We start from the raw sequence: 24,866 nt of genomic DNA, 5'->3' as shown, positions 1-24,866 counted from the left end.
CAATAAAGCTGGAGGACAAAACCCAAATGAGCCTTGATGAACACTGATTATTATTCTTAGGAAAAAAAACAATTTCAAAAAAGATAGTGAATACCTAGATAAATTCTCATGCTTCCACAGCTATCTAATGGCCAAAGATTGGAATCTAAGTGTTCTAAGTCTTAAATTCCTTATGCAGTTACTTTTTAGCATGATGATAACAATTTATCTACAGAAAATCCAGCAACTTTTTGGTTAAGGTAGGCAAAATAGAAAAGGTCGAACATGGCTATAATGACAGGCTGCTTTGTGTTTGGAATCAGAAAACATACCAGTTTTCATTGCAGGCTGTGTGACATGTGGGACAATGTTCACAGAAACGGCCGATGCTTCTGGGATCGGTGCATTCACACCTGCCACATACACATGTGCCTCTTCCACTACACACTTGGCCCTTTGGATTGACGCAGTGCTGGGTCGATGCTGATGGGCACTGGCACCGATCCCCTTCCCAGCCCCTGAAGCACTGGCATTTGCCTGCTTCACACTCTCCATGCCCTGCAAAAATGACACTCCAAGACCTAGGTTATTGAGGTCACCAACTTTATAAAGCATTTCCAAGCATGAATTCCCCTTTTATCTCCATGGAAACACACTGACAGTCAAGTGAATGGAAACAGCATCATTTTCTATTTGTCTAACATAAACAATACCAGGACTTAGAAGTGTCTATTTTCAAAGCTGTTCTATCATAGATAATTTCTCCATGCTAATCTATTGTGTTGAAAATTATGAATTTTGCCCTCTGTCCTTCTACTTGAAATGGCTGCCCAACTACTTGAAGGTCACCATGCATTTAGTTTTAAATTAAAAACACACAAAATATAAAGAAGCTCTAGAGGCTGAAGTAATGTTAATTGTGTGATTTTAAATCTGAAAAACAATGGAATTTTATGAATAGCTTCTGTAATTTTCTCTCTCTCTCTTTTTTTTGTTCTTTAGGGCCACACTTGCAGCATATGAAAGTTCCCGGGTTAGGAGTCAAATCAGAGCTGCAGCTGCCAGCCTATGCCACAGCTACAGCAATGCAGCATCCCCGCCACATCTGCAACCTACACTACAGCCCACAGCAACACCGAATCCTTAAACCACTGAGGATCCTCAAACCCAAGTCCTCATGGATACTAGTTGGGTTTGTTATTGGTGGGCCATGACAGGAACTCCCAGAATTTATTCCCTTAGTTGCTCATTATTGCTTAGGGCCTGGGCTAACTGTAAGGTCCATGGGGCAGACCCTTTTAATGCTTCAGTTGTGCTAGTGCCATGTTTAAAGACAAGATCTCTGGGAAAGTTAAAATAATCCTTTCACATCTTTAAGACATTATTTAGCAGGTTAGTGGGGCATGTCTTAAAGTACACTGTGAGCTGTTACTAGATGGTAAATAAGAGAAAGCAAGAGAGAGAGTAAGGTGGTATGTGTGCGCATGTTGGAATTGAGGAAAAACACTGGTCAAACATAGTTAAATGGATTTTAGCCTGCAGGAAGTATCCAGGATTTAATATGCTAATGTGAACTATAAATCTTCAAGAGGGGGTACATTTTACAGCACTGCTATGTTTTTCAGGTTTATGTGGGTGGCCACAGACTTTTGCTTCCTTCCTTCTTTCCTTGTTTTCTCTTCACTCTCCCTCCTTCCCTCACTCCCTCCCTCTCTCATTTTTTCCTTCCTTCCCTCACTTCCTGACTTCCTCCCCTCTCCCTTTATTGCAGAGTACCTCATAGGGTAACTGTTCCATTGCATCTACTGTTGGATCAGCTCAATTTGTTAAGTGTAAAACTAATGATATCCAGGCCAAACAAATGGCCTGCCAGACCTGGTTCTCGTATATGGGCTGCACTCCTAATCCTCGCCAGCAGACCTGTGAACATGTGTTTTTATTCTCAAAGGAGACTAGTGAATAAAATGCTTGTCAGCCTACAGTTTGCATTTATAACTTACATACAGATAATTCAAAGCAGATTTTCAACTGCCTGTGGGTCAGTAGGATCATAGTCATATAGAAAGACCAGTACATTGATCTTTGATATTTTACTATAAACAGAGACTGAGATTTTCAGTGTGTTTCAAACTTCTTTGAGATATTGATAACTGTAGGAAATGATAATCTCAGAATTCATTTTCTTCCCTGTCCCTAACAGGATTAGCACTAAAAAGTTAGATGACAATTGTGGGTTTGTTCTAAAATCATCTATAATCCATTCTACCCAGATAATAGGTACAGCTAAATAAATGTTTGGAATATAAAAAGTGTGTATAGAGAGAATAAAAATGATATTTTGTATCATATATGTATGTGATATAGGGCAAATTTTCATTTACATAAGAATAAAATTTTATTTTGTATAGGTTTGTAACTTTCCATATGCTTATGACAATGAAGTATTTCACTTCATCAATAATTTAACTAATATTTGCTTACAAAAGTGGAAGCATTAAAAAGGTGTTTTAATAATGGATTTAGAACACTCACAGAAAAAAATTAATTCATTTAAAAACAATATTTTGTATTAATTTTCAAGTATTGCATATATTTTCTAGAATCTAACCTCTAGGTGGCAGTAAACTGAATTAGCCAAAAATTACCTTTGACATATGTATATATATTTTCTTTTTTACTTCTGATATTTTTGTTTTAAATTATTTCATTTTTAAGTTTGTTCTGTGTGTGAGCTCTGGGACTAATCTAGATTTCTCATGAAACCAGTATTTTCTTGAAGAATATTGTCCTTTGATAAATCTGTTGCTGGCATTGTTATAAAAATAAACTAGAGAGGTTTAAATTACTACAGATTTCCAATGCCATCTATAATAATGCATTAAAAATTTTACACTAAATTAAAAGTATATTTTTGTAGTTTACTATCCTCTGAGAAAGATGAAGTGACCACTTATGGGAATGAATCAGATCCTTCTAGAAGAATAACCCAATTATAGAAAATCTGTCAAACATTAGCGGTAATTTCCTTTTCTGGAATATGTATTTACAAGGTCAAGGCATATTTGAAAATAACTGTTAATTTTTGGTTTTAATTTTTAAGTATTTCCTGTACAAAATAATTTAAAATATAAATATCAGAATCATGTACTTTAAATGTGTGGCCATGCCATAATTTCACAGACTTAGAAAGTTTAAATATTAAATTCAGATTCAAAGTTGATAATTATAAAAATGATTAAAAGATACTTTAATATATATGGTAGTTTAATATATAACTATATAAATAACTGCATATACATATTTCTACTCACCAGCACACAAATTTCCATGGTGATATGGACAAGAAAAGTCATCCTTTTCACAGTATTTTCCATACACTTTTCCAAGCTTAATTTTGTGACATAAACATTTCCCACAAATACAAACTCCTCTACCACTGCAAACAGGTTGATCCTTGTGTGACTTGCAACTTTCAGAAGGAAATTGATCTTCATCAAAATGACATTTATTCTCATCACACTGGGAACACTTGGCATCCAGAAAAGTTTCTTCTACACACTTTCTTTTAAGTCCTCTGCTGTCATCACATTGACAGCTGCAGTTTCTGTGTATATGAATTTTAGTGGTTTCATTGAAACCAATAGGTTTGATTATTGCATAGCTTTTTCCTCCCGTGACATCACATTTTTCCATTGTAACTGTTACATTGAAAAGAACCTAAATTTGTGGGTAGGGGGAAGAAAGTATATTTATATGTCTTGATTATTTTATTACCAATATTATATCTGTTAATGACATTTTAAATCAATAATATATCATCTTATAGAAATTAATATTTATAAATTACACATGCATGCTCTTTCATATATAGATATGACATACTTTTAAAATTTCATGTATTTCCAGAGATCCCATCGTGGCTCAGCAGAAACAAATCTGACTAGCATCCATGAGGATACAGGTTCGTTCCCTGGCCTCAGTGGGTTAAGGATCCAGCGTTGCTGTGAGCTGTGGTGTAGGTTGCAGATGCGGCTTGGATCTGACATTGCTGTGGCGTAGTCCGTAGGCCATAGGCTGGCAGCTACATATCTGATTCGACCCCTAGCCTGGAAACCTCCATATATCATGAGCGAGGCCCTAAAAAGCAAAAAAAAAAAAAAAAAAAAAAAAAAAAAGACCAAACACAAACAAATAAAAAAATAACAAAAAAAATACAATTTCATGCATTTGCTAATTAAATGAGCTGGAAAGTTAAAGGATGCAATAACTGTGAGTTGTCTATATTGCACCATTAAATGGACATGAGTTCAAGCCTCTTTGAAATGTTTGCTCTACATCTGATCATTAATTTATATCTTAAGTTGAATTCTTAGCAAACTTGAGAGAGAATAGACCATTTTCTGGGTTCAGTGCTTAAAATGTAGGGTTACTGAAAATATTTGGCACTGGAGATAGATCAAATAAACTAAAGTCACTGGTTTAAAATCCTAAAATGAATAATTGTTCAAAGGAACAATTTTTATGTTGCTTCTATTTTCCAGGGACCCAAGTAAAGTTTCGGAGTTAAATTTTAGTTTATACATGGGGTTAAGAGGAAAACGTGGGACTTTTCCTCAAGTTACTGAAGGGAAAGAGATTTAGGACTCTCACTTTTAGATGTTATCATCTCAATTCAAGGTCATACATTTGCTCAGTGGAAGATGTTAGTCCGTAACTAAGGATCTGACCTGTCTGCAATTGGTTCCTCTCATGAAACTACAGAATTTCTTTCTCATAACAAATTTTTCATTTTTCTCTATTTTTTCCTTTCCACACAACACAATTGGCTTAATGTGTCTGAATTTGATAACTTACCTTCTGATCTTCAAATTTGGTACATAGAATGTTATTTTTTTTTTTTTCCTTGTTAGACTGAGATACTTTACAATATAAAAATAATTTATGCTAGGATTAAGATTTTTTGAGAGAGATTAAATAGATAATATGGATGGATAGATATGTGGATGATAGGATGATATATATATATATATACATATGAATATATAGAGATTCTCTTTCTATAGATAGATAGACAGATAGATAGATAGATAGATAGATGGATGTATATAGAGATCGAGATAGTTATCCTAACCAGAAGGCCTACACACATACACATACACACAGTTATATGATAGCTCTGTAATTAGACATATATTATATATATCCATTCAGAATTAGAGTTAGTCTCATAATATTAAAATCTGTATGATTGGTGATTGAAATTTTTTTCTCTTTAAAGATACTAAGGATTCACAGATTCTAGGGTAATGTGGTCCCACAAATATTAATAGAACAAAACTTGGGGCTTATATAATTGAGATCATATGACTTCCTGAGAGTCAGACAGTTTATACTACTTGGTTGAAAATGAGGGGAAAAGAGATGTAGATAAGAAAAAGAAAAGAGGAAAGAAGCAAGGAAAACCATTCTGCCAAAACTGATTTTGAAAGAACTACTTCTAAGAAGGTAACCCCTTCTCAGAAAGTAACAGTACTATCTTTTGCTAGCACAAAATTTTCTCTCTATGCAGTGGAAATCAAAACTGGTAAACTGGTATATAAGGTTTTTTGAACAAAATTCAACAAGTGATTACGGAGGAGCCTACAGAATTAGAAACTAAATAATTAATTTCAAATATACAGCTTTTGGAGCAACTATACTTCTTGCAGATTCTAAACTTCCCAGAGGGATAAGTATATTGTGACTTAAGATGACAAAGATTCTCCTTTATTCAATCTTAGAATCTTAGTGTTTTGCTTTTGGTTTTTTTTGTTTGTTTGTTTGTTTTTTGTCTTTTTGCCATTTCTTGGGCCGCTCCCGTGGCATATGGAGGTTCCCAGGCTAGGGGTTGAATCAGAGCTGTAGCCACCGGCCTACGCCAGAGCCACAGCAAAGTGGGATCCGAGCCGCGTCTGCAACCTACACCACAGCTCACGGCAATGCCGGATCCTTAACCCGCTGAGCAAGGCCAGGGATCGAACCTGCAACCTCATGGTTCCTAGTCGGATTTGTTAACCACTGAGCCACGACGGGAACTCCCAGAATCTTAAGTGTTTTTAACCTCTTTTAATAACTCTTTCTCTATAGCATGATATTAAAATAAGAACATCATAGAACCTTAGAGATGGATGGAAGAGGGATTAGAAAATCTTCTAGTTAAAGCTGTTTTTTTAAAAAGGAGGCAGCTGATGCCTCAAGAGATAAATGATTCACTAAAAATCACTTCATTCTACTAGAATTTCTTTTAAAGGAAAATATCTGTGTGTTTGCTCTCTCTTGTGCCAATCCTAGGAGAATCCTTATCTCCCCCAGTCCTATTTCCTGATGCTACTATAATCTGGGCCTCTTTTTTCCACAATTCATTTCTTCTCAGTTAAATGATAACACTTCTTTTTGTTCTTAGCAAATTTCCCTACTGCTTAGATCATTGTATTGAGACAATGAAAGTGTGTTGGTACAATCATAAAGAGAAAGATTTTGTCAGCTTTATCAACGGCTTCATCACTTCCATTTTTGTCTGTGGATTTTTACCTTCAACTTCACATTTACTTGGAGAATTTTCAGATTTGAAAGAAAAAGTTACTATCATCATCATAAGTGTAAACACTACTTGTTTGAAGAGATGTGATTTCATAATATTTCCTGGCTGTGACATCTAAGTTTAAAGTTATTAAATAATTATTTAATATGATATAGATTTATTTATTTTAATTAGAGAGTTTGAGAAAATAGTCAATGGAGTTACTAGTAGGAACTTTGCGAATAGACAGTAAGTTACTTTGAAATGTAAGTAAGATTCTTGAGGTCAGTAGTAGGGAAAGTTTTCCAGAATGATTTGATTTTTCTGTGAAAAAGCATGTCAAACAACTTAGTTTACTTTAAATGGGAAAAATACACATTCACATACTTCGTCATTGCTTGTCACATTTCTGCATCCGTCTGTGCCTGGCTTTCTGGTCCCATCTGGACAGATGGCAGTAATATTAAAATAGATGCCTTTTACCTGGTTTTCCACCTGAACTTTCACTTCTGAAATTAGTTTCTGCAGAGAAGACATTTTTATTTATTTATTTATTATTATTTTTTTAATAATTTTTAAAATTTTCCCACTGTACAGCAAGGGGGTCAGGTTATCCTTACATGTATACATACAATTACATTTTTTCCCCCACCCTTTCTTCTGTTGCAGCATGAGTATCTAGACAAAGTTCTCAATGCTATTCAGCGGGATCTCCTTGTAAATCTATTCTAAGTTGTGTCTGATAAGCCCAAGCTCCCGATCCCTCCCACTCCCTCCCCCTCCCATCAGGCAGCCACAAGTCTAGAGAAGACATTTTTAAATTGTATGCTATAGCAGTTTCAAATGTAAGCAGCTAAACAGTTAAGTTTGTTGTGTCATTCTAGATTTAATATTTAACTAAATCAAAGAATCTGTCTACTATAAAAGGATAAATGAAAACATTTTACACATAATGACCCAGTTACTTTTGAAATACATTAAAAATACTGATGGATTAGATTATTTGCTTTTAAATTGCTCTGTTTTTCACATATTTCCATATCTACATTTTGATCACCTCACAGATATTTCTTACTCAACACATGTTATAAAAATTATCCTTTTCATCCAATAATATTTATATTTTGTGGTAACATTTAAATAAAACATTGAGAATATCATCACAGATGGTAAATCTTGACAGCTTAAAATCTGGAACATGCTTCTGACATATAGTTATTAAAGAAATTTCAGTTTTCAAACACTTGAGACTATCTATCATGAAAGCTAAAATGCCCTTATTGATATAGAACTGAAAGGTAAATTTTAGAGATGCCATTTCTATCCTATAGTTATAAGAAATACCTTCCAGTTTTGGCTTTGTAAATTCTCCAGAAATGATCTAGGATTTTTGCCAAATCACTGGGACTTGTTTATGTCAATCAAATTTGTTCCATTCTTTAATATTGAAATATGGCCCCTTAGTGGGCATAAAATCATTCACTCATTTATACAATGACTCAAAAAATACCTATGTAATTCTAATATATATCAAGCACATCTAATTTTTTCCAGTCTCTGAGTTCTAAAAATTCTAGATACATTAAATATATTCTGTAGATCTGTATTTCATCTCATAAAACTAAGACTCTACCATAGGCAAAAATGTTTAACTTATACCTGTAAACCAAAGGAAAGGGAGGAGTTCCCATCATGGCACAGTGGTTAACCAGTCTGACTAGGAACCATGAGGTTGCAGGTTTGATCCCTGGCCTGCTCAGTGGGTTAAGCATCCAGCGTTGCCGTGAGCTGTGGTGTAGGTTGCAGATGCGGCTCAGATCCGCGTTGCTGTGGCTCTGGCTCTGCTGGTGGCTACAGCTCTGATTTGACCCCTAGCCTGGGAACCTCCATGTGCTGTGGAAGCAGCCCTAGAAAAGGCAAAAAAAAAAAAAAAAAAAAGAAAGGGAAAAGATGTACCTAAGGAAAGAAAGTAAATAGCAGGGTATGAAGGAAAAAGAAATTCCCATTCTTTACTTGAGTAATTTTTCTTCTTCATCTGTATAATCAATAAAGAGATATGTGCTTATTGATTAATAATCGCTCATGAAATTATGGCAGTAAATATTTAGAATAAGGTACTTACTAAAATTAGTAAATCTTATTTGAGTTAGGTAAGATTATCACATTTTTATCTACTGGAGAATTCATACATTGTAATCACTTTTTGGCCTGTGCCACAGCTGAAGTTATGCTGGATCCTTAACGCACTGTGTCATGAGGGAACTTCCTATAAACACTTAATTAAACAATTTCAAAAAACCAAACTACTTAGTCAAAACTTAGGCAGATCTAAGTAGACATTTCTCCAAAGAAGATACACGCATGGCCAAAAAACACATGAAAAAATGCTCAACATCAGTAACTATTAGAGAAATGCAAATCAAAACTACTATAAGGTACCACCTTACACTAGCCAGAATGACCATCATCAAAAAAATCTATATTTCTAACACTGTTCGTGGGAATGTAAATTGGTACAACTGCTATGGAAAACAGTATGAACGGTTCCTCAAAGAACTAAAAAATAGAGCTATCATATGATCCAGCAATCCCACTCCTGGGTATCTATCTTTAGAAAACCATAATTCAAAAAGATACATGTATCCTGATGCAGCACTATTTGCAATAGCCAAGACTTGGAAGCAACTTAAATGTCTATCAACAGAGCAATGGATAAATAAGATGTGGCATATATATATGGTGGAATATTACTCAGCATAAAAATGAAATCATGCTATTTGCAGCAATGTGGATGGACCTAGAGATTATCTTACTAAGTGAAGTTAGTTAGACAGTGAAAGGCAAACATGATATATGATATCACTTATATGTGGAATCTAAAAAAAAGACTACAAATGAACTTATTTGCAGAAATAGACTCACAGACTTTGAAAACAGACTTATACTTAACCCAAGGGGACAGGTGGGGAGGAGGGATGGATTGGGGGTTTGGGATTGGCATATGCACACTGTGGTATATGGAATGACTAGCTACAGGGACCTTATGTATATGCACAGAGAACTCTTTGCAATATCCTGTGATAATCTGTGTGGGAAAAGAATCTGAATCACTTTGCTGTACTGTAGAAATTATCGCAACATTGTAAAGCAACTATACTTCAATAAAACTTTAAAAAAGTGAAAAAAAATTCAGCAAAAAAACCAGAAACTTTTTAATGGTATACAAGTGGTGTTGAAATAGTGATGGTTTGGCAGATCAGAAGGAAATTCCTAATACTGTGAGTGTTCTTTTTGCCCTTTCGAAATTCTGCTTCTCTAAAGCTTAAGCTGGTTACACCAGTGTTTTTCAAGTAGGGTATGAAAACAAATATTTAAAAATTTTCCCAGTTTTGAGATTTAGAAATTAAGTTTCAGATACAATCGTAAGCTTCTCTTTTAATATCTAACAGGTATAGAGGTAGAATTTATTTTTTCTGATATATGGTTCTTTTTTATTCAATATAATTTATTTTTTGCTTCTTAATTTCAGCTAAATTTCTATTAAGTTATAGTTGTGATTTTTACATAGTTTTAATTCTATCGGAAGTGCTGATGTAAAGGATAAAAAGAAAATTCAATCACATTCACCATGTATTAAATTTGTTTACAATTTTAAAAAAGTCATAGAAGAGAGGACAAGATGGCGGAGGAGTAGGGGGACACGCTCGCCCTCTCCCACAAACACAACAAAAAAAAGCACATCTACAGAATAAATGACTCGCACAGAACAGCAACCAATCACTGGCAGAAGAACCTAAACTCCAATAATGGCAAGAAGTTCATGACAGAACGGGAGAAAAGAGGAGAGTGAGAGAAGGTGAATCCGAGCGGGACGGGCGTTCCCAAAAGGGAACTGTGGAGGAGAAAGGGATCCTGCACCCTGGAAAGTCACCTACACGGGGGAAAGATCAAACGAACCGGAGGAATCTCCAGATGCAGAGAAGAGTGTAGCAGTAAGTTGGAGTACGGAAAAGCCGATCAAGAACCGAAGGGACCATCTGAACTACGGGCACAGTCACCAAAAATTGAGACGCCTGGGTGGGGGCTGGGCACCGAGACCTCGCCTCTGAGGGTTGGTCGCCAAGAAAGGGCTGGGGGACGCCTGGGTGGGGGCTGGGCACCGAGACCTAGGCTCCAGAGGTTAGTCCCCGGGCTGGGGGGCGCGGGGCAGAGCGGAAACTGCTTGGGAGGTCTAGAAACCATTTGACGGGGCAGAAATTGCCTGGGAGATAGAAAACAAAGCTGTTGCAGAGGAAGGGAGCAATACTCTAGGGGCAGGGAAGTGGAAAGCCGCATCAGAGGGAACCTGGGAAAAGAGCCTGGTCTGCGCCCGTGCTGGGGAGGGGAGAGGAGAAAGGGTGGGTCCCCATAGAATACCCCCACGCCACAGCAAGCTTACAGGCCCACTAGCTAGCTGAAAGCTGTGCTTCCCAGTGCATCCCCTCCCCCCACCCCCGCCACCCCCTACGCTCTCGCCAAACCTGGGGCTGCCTGCCATCCAGGAGGGCTGGCCTCAACAATTGCCTGAAGCCTACCACCGCAGGGGCTGTCCCTGCACACCTGCTTGCCCTTTGGAGGGGCTACACTTCCGCAGAGTAGCACCAAACACCACCAGCCCCCGAGAAAAGGCCTGCAGCCCAGAAAAGCTAGAACAAACCTAGCCAGGCAGTGAATAGATCTGCCTAAATCCCAGACGGTTATTCTGAGTCGGGCTGTCCCGGGGAGGAGCCTCTTCGGTTTCCAACGGCCCTGCTACCCACCCAAGCCCCCAGGGGGTGCCCTAGTGGATCAGCTGCATAGGACTGCCAGCTCCAGGCAGGACCCCCTGCAGCCCAGAAAAGCTGCAACAAGCCTGGCCAAGCTGGGAAAAGATCTCAGACGGTCTTTCTGAGTCGGGCTGCCCTGGGGAGGAGCCTCTTGGGTTTCCAGTGGCCCTGCTACCCGCCCAAGCCCCTAGGGGTGCCCCACTCCCGCGGAATAGCTGCTCAGCACCACCAGCCCCCTAGAAGAGCCCCTGCAGCCCAGAAAAGCTGCAACAAGCTTGGCCAGACTGTGAAAAGATCTGCCTACATTCTCAGGCCATCCTTCTGAGTTGGGCTGCCCTAGGGAAGAGCCTCTTAGGTTCTCAGTGACCCAGATAGCTGCTCCAGCCCCTAGGGGGTGCTGCACTCCTGAGGAACAACTGCCCAACACCGCCAACCCCCTGCAAGAACCCCACAGTCTAAAAACACCAGAGCAAGCTCTGCATGACTAAGTGAAATCTGCTACCATCGTGGTGTGGACCTCCCAGTCCTGTCTGCCCTCAGGAAGTCCTCCTTTGCTTCAAAGAAACACTGTTAGCCCCATCAACACTCCAGAAAAGCCACACTGCCTCAAAAAAGATTGACCAACAACGCCAGCCCTCAGGAAATATTCCACGGCAGTGACAAGGCAAACACTGCCCGATAACGGAGAGTACAATTCCCTCAGGAGAAAGAAAACAACAAGAAAGATGAAGAAGCAGAGAAAACCACCCCCAGTCAAACCAACAGGAGAACTCACCTAAAACAGTCAACAATGAAACAGATCTCTGCAGTCTGAAAGACCTGGAGTTCAAAAGAGAAATAGTGAAAATACTGAAGGAATTAAGAGAAGATATGAACAGGAATGCAGATACCCTCGAAAGGAACTAGAACATATAAGGAGGAGCCAAGAAAAACTAGAACATTCATTTGCAGAGATGCAAGCGGAACTAAGGGCAGTAAAAACCAGAATGAATAATGCAGACGAATGAATCAGTGATATGGAAGATGGAATAATGGAAATCACTCAATCCGGTCAACAGACAGAAAACGAATCAAAAACTGGAAAGCAATATAAGAGACCTATGGGATAATACAAAGCGGGCCAATCTACACATAATAGGAATTCCAGAAGGAGTAGAAAAAGATAAGGGGATGGAAAATATATTTGAAGAAATTATCGATGGAAACTTCCCAAATCTAAAGGATACTGGGTTCAAGATACAAGAAGCACAGAGGGCCCCAAATAAACTGAACCCAAATAGACCCACAGCAAGACACATCATAATAAAAATGGCAAAAGTTAGTGATAAAGAGAGGATCCTAAAGGCAGCAAGAGAAAAACAGAATGTTACCTACAAGGGAACCCCCATAAGAATATCAGCTGACTTCTCTACAGAAACACTACAGGCCAGGAGGGAATGGCAAGAGATATTTAAAGTGCTAAAAGGGAAAAAATATGCAACCTAGAATACTCTATCCAGCAAGAATGTCATTTAAAATAGAAGGGGAAATAAAAATTTTTTCCAACAAACAAAAACTTAAAGAATACTGCAACACAAAACCCAGGGTAAAGGAAATATTGAAAGGGCTTCTCTAAACCAAAAAGAAAGGAAGGAAAGGGAAGAAAAAAGAAAAGAAAAAAAAGAAGAAGAGGAAGAACTAGGACTGAGGAAACCACAGTCAGAGAACAGTCACTCAAATAAGCCAGCATACAGATTGAATCATGAACAGGCCTCAAACAAAATAAAATTAAAAAAATAAAATAAAAAAGAGTCATCAAAACCGTAAAATGTGGGCAAGGGGTGTTAGGAAGTAAATAACCCTTTTTGTTTGTTTGTATGTTTCTCTTCTTAATTTTAATATAGTAATGAAGTGTTTGAACTTACAGGACCATCAGGCTAAAACACACAATTATGGCAAGGGTTAGCATACTTAAAAAAACAGGGCAACCACAAGCCAAAACCAAATATTGCATTTGAAAAAAATGAAAAAAAAATACACTCAAGCAGATAATAACAGGAGACCATCCAACCAAAAAAAAAAAAAAAAAGGGAAGAATGGAGAACCGTAGAATCAACTGGAACACGAGGTTCAAATGGCAATAAATAATCATCTATCAATTATCACCTTAAATGTCAATGGGCTGAACGCCCCAATCAAAAGACACAGAGTGGCTGAGTGGATAAAAAGGCAAAAACCGTCAATATGCTGCCTACAAGAAACTCACCTTAGGACAGAAGATACATATAGATTGAAAGTGAAAGGGTGGGGAAAAATATTTCACGCCAATAGACATGACAGAAAAGCAGGAGTTGCAACGCTCATATCAGACAAAATAGACTTTAAAACAAAAGACATAAGAAAGAACAAAGGACACTACTTAATGATTAAGGGATCCATCCAAGGAGAGGATGTTACTATCGTCAACATATATGCCCCAAATACAGGAGCACCCAGATACATACAACAAATATTAACAGACATAAAGGGAGATATTGATGAGAATACAATCATAGTAGGAGACCTTATACCCCCCTCACATCAATGGACAGATCCTCTAGACAGAAAACCAATAAAGCAACAGAGATCCTAAAGGAAACAATAGAAAAGTTAGACTTCATTGATATCTTCAGGACCCTACATCCAAAAAAAGCAGAGTACACATTCTTCTCAAATGCTCATGGAACATTCTCAAGAATCGACCACATATTGGGACACAAAGCTAATCTCAATACATTTAGGAGCATAGAAATTATCTCAAGTATCTTCTCTGACCACATGCATGAAATTAGAAATCAACCATGGGAAAAGGAAAGAGAAAAAACCTACTGCATGGAGCTAAACGACATGCTACTAAAAAACCAATGGGTCAATGAGGAAATCAAGAAGGAAATTAAAAACTACCTAGAAACAAATGATAATGAAGACACAAACCGCTCCAAAATCTATGGGATGCTGCGAAAGCAGTGCTCAGAGGGAAATTTATAGCAATACAGGCCTTTCTCAAAAAAGAAGAAAGATCCCAAATGGACAACTTAACCTCCACCTAAAGGAATTAGAAAAAGAAGAACAAAAAAGGCCTAAAGTCAGCAGAAGGAAGGAAATTATAAAGATCAAAGAAGAAATCATAAAATAGAGACTCAAAAAAATAGAGAGAAATAAAACCAAGAGCTGGTTCTTGAAAAGGTAAACAAAATTGACAAACCCCTGGCCAGACTCACTAAAAAGAGAGAGAAAGAACCCAAATAACCAAAATTATAAATGAAAAAGGAGAAATCACAATGGATACAGCAGAAATACAAGAAACCATAAGAGAATACTATGAACAACTATATGGCAACAAGTTTGACAATCTGGAAGAAATGGACAATTTTCTAGAATCTTACAGCCTGCCAAAACTGAACCAAGTAGAAACAGACCAACTGAAGAGACCAATCACTAGAAATGAAATTGAAGAGGTCATAAAATCACTCCCTACAAATAAAAGTCCAGGACCAGATGGCTTCACAGGTGAATTCTATCAAACATATAAAGAGGAATTGGTGCCCATCCTCCTTCAACTCTTTCAAAAAGGTTGAAGAAGAAGGAATACTCCCAAAGACATTCTATGATGCCACCATCACCCTCATTCCAAAACCAGACAGAGATACCACCAAAAAAGAAAACTATCGGCCAATATCATTGATGAATATAGATGCAAAAATTCTCAACAAAATCTTAGCCAACCGAATCCAACAACATACCAAAAAGATTATACACCATGACCAGGTTGGGTTCATCCCAGGTTCACAAGGATGGTTCAACATACACAAATCAATCAGCATCATACACCACATTAACAAAGAAAGTCAAAAATCATATGATCATCTCAATAGACGCAGAAAAGCATTTGACAGAGTCCAACATCCATTCATGATCAAGACCCTCGCCAAAGTGGGTAGAGAGGAACATTCCTGAATATAATCAAAGCCATTTATGAGAAACCCACAGCAATATAATGCTCAATGGGGAAAAACTGAAAGCCTTCTCACTCAAATCTGGAACAAGACAGGTGCCCACTCTCACCACTGCTCTTCAACATCGTTTTGGAAGTCCTAGCCACAGCAATTAGACAAACAAAAGAAATAAAAGGCATGCATATAGGAAGAGAAGAGATCAAACTGTCACTGTATGCAGATGACATGATACTATACATAGAAAACCTTAAGGACTCAACCCCAAAACTCCTTGAACTGATCAACAAATTCAGCAAAGTAGCAGGATATAAGATGAACATTCAGAAGTCAGTTGCATTTCTGTATACCAGCAATGAAATATTAGAAGAGGAATACAAAGATATAATACCTTTTAAAATTGCAACCTCACAAAATCCAATACCTCGAATACACCTGACCAAGGAGGTAAAGGACCTATATGCCGAGAAACTGTAAAACTTTAATCAAAGAAAACAAAGAAGATGGAAAGGAATGGAAAGATATTCCATGTTCCTGGATTGGGAAAAGCAATATTGTAAAAATGGCCATACTACCCAAAGCAATCTACAGATTCAGTGCAATCCCTATCAAATTACCCAGGACATTTTTCACAGAACTAGAACAAACAATCCAAACATTTATATGGAACCACAAAAGACCCAGAATCGCCAAAGCAATCCTGAGAAACAAAAACCAAACAGGAGGCATCACTCTCCCAGACTTCAAGAAACTACAAAGCCACAGTCATCAAAACAGTGTGGTACTGGTACCAAAACAGACAGACAGACCAATGGAACAGAATAGAGAATCCGGAAATAAACCCTGACACCTATGGTCAACTAATCTTTGACAAGGGAGGCAAGAACATCAAATGGGAAAAAGAAAGTCTATTCAGCAACCATTGCTGGGAAACCTGGACAGCTGCATGCAAAGCAATGAAACTAGAACACACCCTCACACCATGCACAAAAATAAACTCCAAATGGCTGAAAGACTTAAATAGACGACAGGACACCATCAAACTCCTAGAAGAGAACATAGGCAAAACACTCTCTGACATCAACATCATGAATATTTTCTCAGGTCAGTCTCCCAAAGCAATCGAAATGAGAGCAAAAAATAAACCCATGGGACCTCATCAAACTGAAAAGCTTTGCCCAGCAAAGGAAACCCAAAAGAAAACAAAAAGACAACCTACAGAATGGGAGAAAAATAGTTTCAAATGATGCAACTGACAAGGGCTTATTTCTAGAAATATAAAACAACTTATACAACCCAGCAGCAAAAAAGCCAATCAATCAATGGAAAAATGGGCAAAAGGACCTGAATAGACATTTCTCCAAAGAAGATATACAGATGGCCAACAAACACATGAAAAAATGCTCAATATCGCTGGTTATAAGAGAAATGCAAATCAAAACTACCATGAGATACCACCTCACACCAGTCAGAATGGCCCTCATTAATAAATCCACAAATAACAAGTGCTGGAGGGGGTGTGGAGAAAAGGGAACCCTGCTGCACTCTTGTGGGAATGTAAACTGGTACAGCCACTATGGAGAACAGTTTGGAGATACCTTAGAAATCTATACATAGAACTCCATATGACCCACAAACCCACTCTTGGCATCTATCCGGACAAAACTCTACTTAAAGAGACACGTGCACCCGCATGTTCATTGCAGCACTATTCACAATAGCCAAGACATGGAAACAACCCAAATGTCCATCGACAGATGATTGGATTTGGAAGAGGTGGTATATATACACAATGGAATACTACTCAGCCATCAAAAAAATTACATAATGCCATTTGCAGCAACATGGATGGAACTAGAGAATCTCATCCTGAGTGAAATGAGCCAGGAAGACAAAGACAAATACCATATGCTATCACTTCTAACTGGAATCTAACATCCAGCACAAATGAACATCTCCTTAGAAAAGAAAATCATGGACTTGGAGAAGAGACTTGTGGCTGCCTGATGGGAGGGGGAGGGAGTGGGAGGGATTGGGAGCTTGGGGTTATCAGACACAACTTAGAATAGATTTACAAGGAGATCCCGCTGAATAGCATTGAGAACTTTGTCTAGACACTCATGTTGCAACAGAAGAAAGGCTGGGGGAAAAATGTAATTGTAATGTATACATGTAAGGATAACCTGACCCCCTTGCTGTACAAGTGGGAAAATAAAAAAAATAAAAAAATAAAATAAAAAAATAAAAAAGTCATAGAAATAAAATGTAGAAAATTAGAATTTAGAATTAAATGTTTTTATTCTTTTTTTCTTCAATGAACTGTGAATGGTTCTTCTTTGACCGTGACGACAAAATGAAATTTCAGAAGAATTTTGAAAATATAGACTATATAAAATAATAACAAATTCTCAACTTAAGAATATTGGTTGGCCAGAATTTTTGTCGGTTTTTCTAGTATTTTCAAATTGTTTAAGGTCAATCAGAACTGCAGGTAGATTGGGCATCACCCACTTATCCTAGGCAAAGAAAGAACATGAAAAAATAAAGCTGCTGATTCCCTTTACATGGGTGCAGTCTGATATACAGGAAAGTTTGTCAACTTGTATTCCTTCCTGGGAGTAATAATTGGGTTCGTGCTGTGAAAAGTAGGGTGACTTCTAACACATTAATCTCCTTTCTTATTTTGCTTATCTTTGGGAACAAACTACACAGGGTAATGAATTGTACACAAATTTGATTTTCCTTGATAAAATGTTCCCCAGGCTCTGAATTTTTTTTAGTAACAGTGAGAAAGAAATATAATTAAAGATGTTTTCTTTATTTTTTCCAACATAGTCTTCAGACACAGAACAATTGCTTGGCCAAAAAAAATAAAAATAAAAAATCTCGCAAGATTTATTTTTAAGAAAAAAGTTTAAACAATTCTTTTGTTTTCTAACCTGTGTCTGCCTTTCTCTTTTGTACCTGAGTTAAAGACATGTTCCATGGAGAAAATGAGAATAGAGCCTGAGGTTTCTCTCAGTGTTGGACACTTTTAACTCTACTGTGTCAGGAAGAGAATAAGAGGATTTGGGGAAGTGAGGGTTTATCAATGGCACATAAAGTAAAGGTAGAATAAACAATATCTTTGGACACTATGTAAAGAAAAAAAAACAAGTATTATCACACAGGAGGAAGCACACACACGCTAGAGTTAAGGGAGACCCAGGTTCTGGTTCTGCTTCTTCTGCTTGTTAGCTGTTTGACCTTTGGTAGATTTGCTTAGCTTCTTTGAAGTTCTACAAATTCACAATGGGAGTACTAATACTTACCTTATAGGTTGGTTTTGCAAATTTAATGAGGTCATGTATGGAAAGTAACTAATTCTTAGTGGTATTAAGTAACAGTTACTATTATTACAGTATTTTAGCAGAGATTATCCTATCCAGGAATGACCTAGGTTGAGAGAGTAGATGTTTCTTTAAATCTTTAAAAAAATTTTTTTATTATACTTGATTTACAGTGTTCTGTCAGTTTCTGCTATACAGCAAAGTGACCCAGTTATAAATGTACATTCACATTCTTTTTCTCGTATTATCTTACGTCATGTTCCATCACAAGTGATTGGATATAGTTCCCTGTGCTATACAGGAGGACCCCATTGCCTATCCATTCTATACGTAAATTCCCATCTACCAACCACCAACTCCCTGTCCATCCCACTCCCTCCCTCTCCCCTTACTCCTCCCTTACCCTTCCCCCTTGGCAACTACAAGTCTGTTCTCTCTGTCCATGAGTTTGTTTCTGTTCAGTAGATAGGTTTATTTGTGCCATATTTTAGACTCCACATGTAAGTGATATCATATGGTATTTGTCTTTCTCTTTCTGACTTACTTTACTTAGTATGAGAAGTATGAGAATGTCTAGTTGCATCCATGTTGCCTCACATGGCATTATTATTATCATTATTTTGTCATTTTAGGGACACACCCATGACTAATGTAGGTTCCCAGGCTAGGGGTCGAGTTGGAGTTGTAGCCACTGGCCTACACCACAGCCACAGCAACATGGGATCTGAGCCACATCTGTGACCTACATCACAGCTCACGCCAACACCAAATCCTTAACCCATTGAGCAAGGCCAGGGATCAAACCTGCGTCCTCATAAATGCTAGTCAGATTCATTTCCACGGGAACACCTATTTTGTTTTGTATGTCTGACTAGTATTCCATTGTGTGTGTGTACCACATCTTAATCCATTCATCTGTCAATGCACATTTAGGTTGTTTCCATGTCTTGTCTATTGTGAATAGTGTTGCAATGATTATAGGGGCACATGTATCTTTTTGAGTGAAAGTTTTGTCTGAATATATGCCCAGGAGTAGGATTGCTGGATCATACGGTAGTGCTATATTTAGTTTTCTGAGCCACCTCCATACTGTTTTCCACAGTGATTGTACCAATTTACATTCCAACCAACAGTGTAGTAGGGTTCCCTTTTCTCCACACTCTCTCTAGCATTTGTTATTTGTAGACTTAATAATAGTCATTCTGACCGGTGTGAGGTGGTCCCTTATTGTAGTTTTGATTTGCATTTCTCTAATAATTAGTGATGTTGAGCATTTTTTCATGTGCCTGTTGGCCATCTGTATGTCTTTTTTGGAGAAATGTCAATTTAGGTCTTCTGCCCATTTTTAAATTGGGTTGTTTGTTTTTTTGCTGTTGAGTTGTATGAGTTGTTTATATTTTGGAGATTAAGCCCTCTTCAGCTGCATCTTTTTCAACTATTTTCTCCCATTCCGTAGGTTTTATTTTTGGATTTTTTTTATGGTTTCCTTTACTGTACAAAGCTTGTAACTTTGGACATTCTGGTCATGGCTTAGGGGTGACGAACCCTACTAGTATCCATGAGGGGTTTGGTCCCTGGCCTAGCTCAGTAGGTTAAGGATCCAGCATTGCTGTGAACTCTACTGTAGGCCACAGACTTGGCTCAGTGTCGCTGTGGCTGTGACTTGGGCTGGCAGCTGCAGCTCCAATTCAGCCCCTAGCCTGGGGACTTCCATATGCTGTAGGTGCAGACCTAAAAAGCAAAGCAAAACAAACAAACAAACAAAACACTTGTAAGTTGTTTGATTGATTAGGTCTCATTGGTTTGTTTTTGTTTTTATTTCTATTGCCTTGGGAGACTAACCTAAGAAAATATTTGTATGGTTGATGTCAAAGAGTGTTTCGCCTTTGTTCTGTTCTAGGAGTTTTGTGGTGTCTTGTCTTACATTTAAATCCTTAAGCCATTTTGACTTCATTTATGTGCATGGTGTGAGGGTATGTTCTAGTCTCCTTGATTTAAATGCAGCTGTCCATTTTTTCCCAGCACCACTTGCTGAAGACACTGTCTTTTTCCTATTTTATATTCTTGCCTTATTTGTCAAAGATTAATTGACCCATAAGTGCCTGGGTTTATTTCTGGGTTCTCTTTTCTGTCCTATAACATCTGTGTGTCTGTTTTAGTATCAGTACCACACTGTCTTGATTACTGTAACTTTGTAGTGTTGTGTGAAGTTCTTTAAATCTTTGCATTTGGCATCCATTCTTCACAAACTGGGCACAGCATACAACCGTCATTTCAGTAAAATAGTGTATCTCTTAAAGGAATTCTTTAAATCAAAATAGTTTGATAAAACTGCTAAAATAAATGATTAAACAACCATGTGATTGATCTAGGTGACCCAAAAAAGTTCTGTCAATAATCTCTATATCCCAGATAGTTCATTTTCCCTGGCAAGTTGCTGTTTAACAACTGTGGATTTATTCCATCATTACAGCATTAGAAATTGTGAAATTTCTTGGTAATAAAGTATATTCTATAGATGTGATTTGGTGACTCACTAAACATTAGACTAAGAAGGCAATTTAGACAGCCTCCATCTCAATCCAAGTTTAGTAAATTATGTCAGTGAGACAAAGTGAAGCACAGAAAGCTGAATGACTTTCCTAAGCTTCCATAACTAGTTAGTAGTAGAACCATGGCTAACCTCAGGTTCCTAATTCCTATATAATGTTATTTTCACCACTCCTCTCAAAATGATAGACCATTAGTTTGTATGTTGTCATAGAAATTGGGGATAAAAAGATTATTTGAAAAAAATATGTACAATATATACATACCTGATAGGCTTCTACTACCAAATTATTGAGGTTTGCAGCCTTTGATTCTATTTCACCAGCAATGGTGCCAGGCAGGAGGGGTAGAAGATCCTAGAAACATACCAGTAATATTCACTTAATGACAATATTACACATTTAGCAATGAGCAGTTATTTTAAAAATTAAATTAAAAAAATTAAAAAATATTAATAGAAGGTGGGTCATTATATGAATCAAAAAATTTAAGACAGAAGAAAATATAAGTAACTAAGAAGAGCAGCCAAAACACATAGACCTGAAATGGTAGTGTGTTTGTATATACATGAGTGTATGTGTGTGCACAAATTTTACACTGACCTAAAGACTCAATCAAAGTACGAACCAGCAATTCCCAAACTAGCTCCATTGAACATGGTCCCAGGAGTTTTTTGGGTTTTGTTTGTTTTGTTTTTAGGGCTGCACCTGTGGCATATAGAAGTTCTCAGTCCAAGGATCGTATTGGAGCTGTAGCTGCCAGCCTACACCACAGCCAAAGCAACAGCAGTGCAGGAGCTGAGCTGAGTCTGCGACCTACACAATACTGGTCTAGCAGTCAGATCCTTAACACACTGAGCAAAGACAGGGATAGGAACCACGTCCTCATGGATCCTGGTCGGATTCATTACCACTGAGCCACAGTGGGAACTCCACTATGAAATTTTAAAATAGAAAGGGTTTTGAGGGCAAAAAAGTTTGATAAATTCTGCATATTGTTTCTCCAACATAGAGATTCAAAGTGCACACACCTGCAATTCAGAACTAACAGCACTGTTAAATGCAGCATTTCCTAACATTTACCTAATTATAAAATTCTTTTCTCACTTAACATATATAAATATTTTGCAGAACTACTTTCCCATAGAATAGCCTTTAGGACATATTTGCCCAGACAAGAGAAAAAAAAACAATAGTCACAAGTGGAAGCTTCATGGAGTGGGTATTCCTGATGGATGGTACATAATAACTATGGTCTAGACTCAAGGTATTCCTAGTGAGAAAATGAGAATTAGCAGACTTAATTTACCTAAGTTTTAGATGAAGTAGGAACAAAGAAGAAACAGATCTGACCAGAGTGAATGGTGCATATTTATATGGAAATGGATTGTGAAAAGTCATGAAATGCATTTATACATTCATTTTACCATTCACAAGTATCAAGTTCCTGCTATATGCCAGCCACTTTTTCTTTTTTTATTTTATTGTTTTGTCTTTTAGGGCCGCACCCACAGCATTTGGAAGTCCCCAAGCTAGGGGTTGAATTGTAGCTATAGCTGCTGGCCAACACCACAGCCGCAGGAACACAAGATCCGAGCTATGTCTGCTGCCTATACCACAGCTCACTACAACGCCAGATATGGCAACTCCTGCTAGCCACTGTTTAGATACTAACCATATGGTATCTCAGGAAACATGGAAATCATATCACTTAAAGATTTTAAAAATCCATTTATATAACCTTTACTAAGTACCTATGATATACCACTTTGGAGATGCTAAATTGCTAGGCTACATAGTGTCCATCCTTAAGGATCTCACAGGAGTATAAATGACAGTTTCAAAAAATGACATACACATGAAGCAATAGACATATGCACAGATTCTGTTGAGAGGGGTACTGAGCAAGCCTTTGAGGGCTGGGGATAATTGTCATGGACTGTTTCCTGGAGGAGGTGATTCATGAGCTGTTTCTTTAAGGATGAGTAAGAGTTAGTGAAGTAAATGAGGAATAAGGGCTTTCAGGCGTGGGATGTATATAGCGAGATTAAAGGCACTAAGAAAAGAAAGAGGCTGGTGAGTATGTGTACACAGGGGCTTAGAAGCATGACTAAAGGGACAAGTTTAAGGCAGACAGTAGTAGGGGGGATGAGGCCAAAGAGGCAAGCAGGGACCAACTGGCCTCATATGCTACATTAAAGACTTGATCCTCTAAATCAGAAGAAAACACTGGAACATTTTACTCTAGGGAGTACTGTGGTCACACTTGTGATTTAAATAGCTCACCCTTTAGCCAGATGAAGTATGGATTTAGGGGATGGATTAGGAGGCTCTTACAAGCCAGACAAAGGTGAGTGATAAAAAACGTCTCTGGGCAGCCAAGTAGGTGACTGCAAGGACAGACTCTTAGCAGAGCTTGTCAGGCGTTTAGAGCCTGTTGATTCTTACTTTGCACACAATTCAATTAATAATAAGCCTGATTTTTATGATTTATCAGTCAGTGGGAATTTTCTTAAAGGAGGAGGGAGAAATTGCTAAAGTCAGTATTACCATCAAGAAATAATGAACAGCAGAGTAAAAGGAAGCAAAAGCAATAAAAAGCTACACAATAATTTGAAATCAATTTGAAATTTAAGCTTAAAGGTTAAGAACACAGGATTTAGTTTGTTAGGAAAGTTTGGGCAAGCATATAACCTCTCCAAAAGCATTTCCTTCATATTTAAAATGGGCATATTAGTAATATTGCCTTACTGTTATGAGTAAAGAGTATTAAATGAGTTAATGTCAATAAATTCTGAGCCTGACTATAGTTTGTACTCTTAAGTGGAAGCTGTTACCTTTGTTTATAAAGTGATCTGGGCATTTAATTTGTGTTGGAGTTCTACTTATAAGGATATTAACATTTGTTACCTTAAAAGGGCATTCCATGGTATATAAATTTGGGAAAATGGAATTAAATTTTAACTGTATATTTCTAAAGGGAGAAATGGTATAATTAAAGAAGCTCTTTCAGGTGATGAATGTGGTAGCCGGGTATTAGAGAAATTGGTGGAGGGAACACCAGGTTTGTGGCATGTGCAAATGGGTTGAAATATTTGTTGAAGCCAAAAAAAAATGTAGTTTCTCCAAAGTATTAGAAAATAAGTAAAGGACATTGGGTATAAAAGGAAAAAGCAAAGACAATAAAGGAGATAAAGTAGGCCCAGTGAACAGACATGTGCAATGAAAATTATGGTTTCACAGTATTGTGGAAATAAAGAGAAGAGAGTTTCCTGGAAGGAAGAACATGAAAGACTGTGAAAAAAAACTACAGCAGGGTCACAGAACCTCTTTATTAGGGATGAGAGGGGAAATATGGGGTAACACCAGAGTGACATAGGTGCCAAATTTGTATTCTGCTTGTAGGACTCACCTGGTCCAAAAGATTCTGGATAAAAGCAAGATTACTCTTATGTAGATAGGTAGGCATGCTTTGACTGCATTGACCCCTTCCATGGCTCCTCTCATTCTTTTATTAGATGACCTAGACCGAATCTATGAACGATGATGCTATTGAAAAATAGGCTGATAGCACCTAACCTAATCTATTATAAAGATATGCCCATTGACTGGAATAAGCAGACATGTACAGATAGCTGGAGCATGAACTACTTTTCCACCTGATAAAAATGTCC

At 37.6% G+C, this 24,866-nt stretch overlaps 1 protein-coding gene across 1 annotated transcript in view; it reads right to left on the bottom strand.

Moving 5' to 3' along the window:
• The window catches only part of ITGB8 (integrin subunit beta 8), a 105,376-nt gene that overhangs the window by 5,714 nt on the left and 74,796 nt on the right, over positions 1-24,866 (bottom strand). The window contains exons 8-11 of the mRNA XM_047752506.1: positions 21,460-21,549; positions 6,926-7,060; positions 3,291-3,696; positions 312-537 (exon numbers count right to left, since the gene is read on the bottom strand). Coding sequence (XP_047608462.1) covers positions 312-537; positions 3,291-3,696; positions 6,926-7,060; positions 21,460-21,549 — 857 coding nt within the window. The remainder of the gene's footprint in view (positions 1-311; positions 538-3,290; positions 3,697-6,925; positions 7,061-21,459; positions 21,550-24,866) is intronic.

Source organism: Phacochoerus africanus, chromosome 11, assembly GCF_016906955.1.
Source record: "Phacochoerus africanus isolate WHEZ1 chromosome 11, ROS_Pafr_v1, whole genome shotgun sequence".
Classification (NCBI taxonomy): domain Eukaryota; kingdom Metazoa; phylum Chordata; class Mammalia; order Artiodactyla; family Suidae; genus Phacochoerus; species Phacochoerus africanus.
Note: the sequence above shows the minus strand (reverse complement) of the source record. Positions and strands in the feature narration are given on the sequence as shown.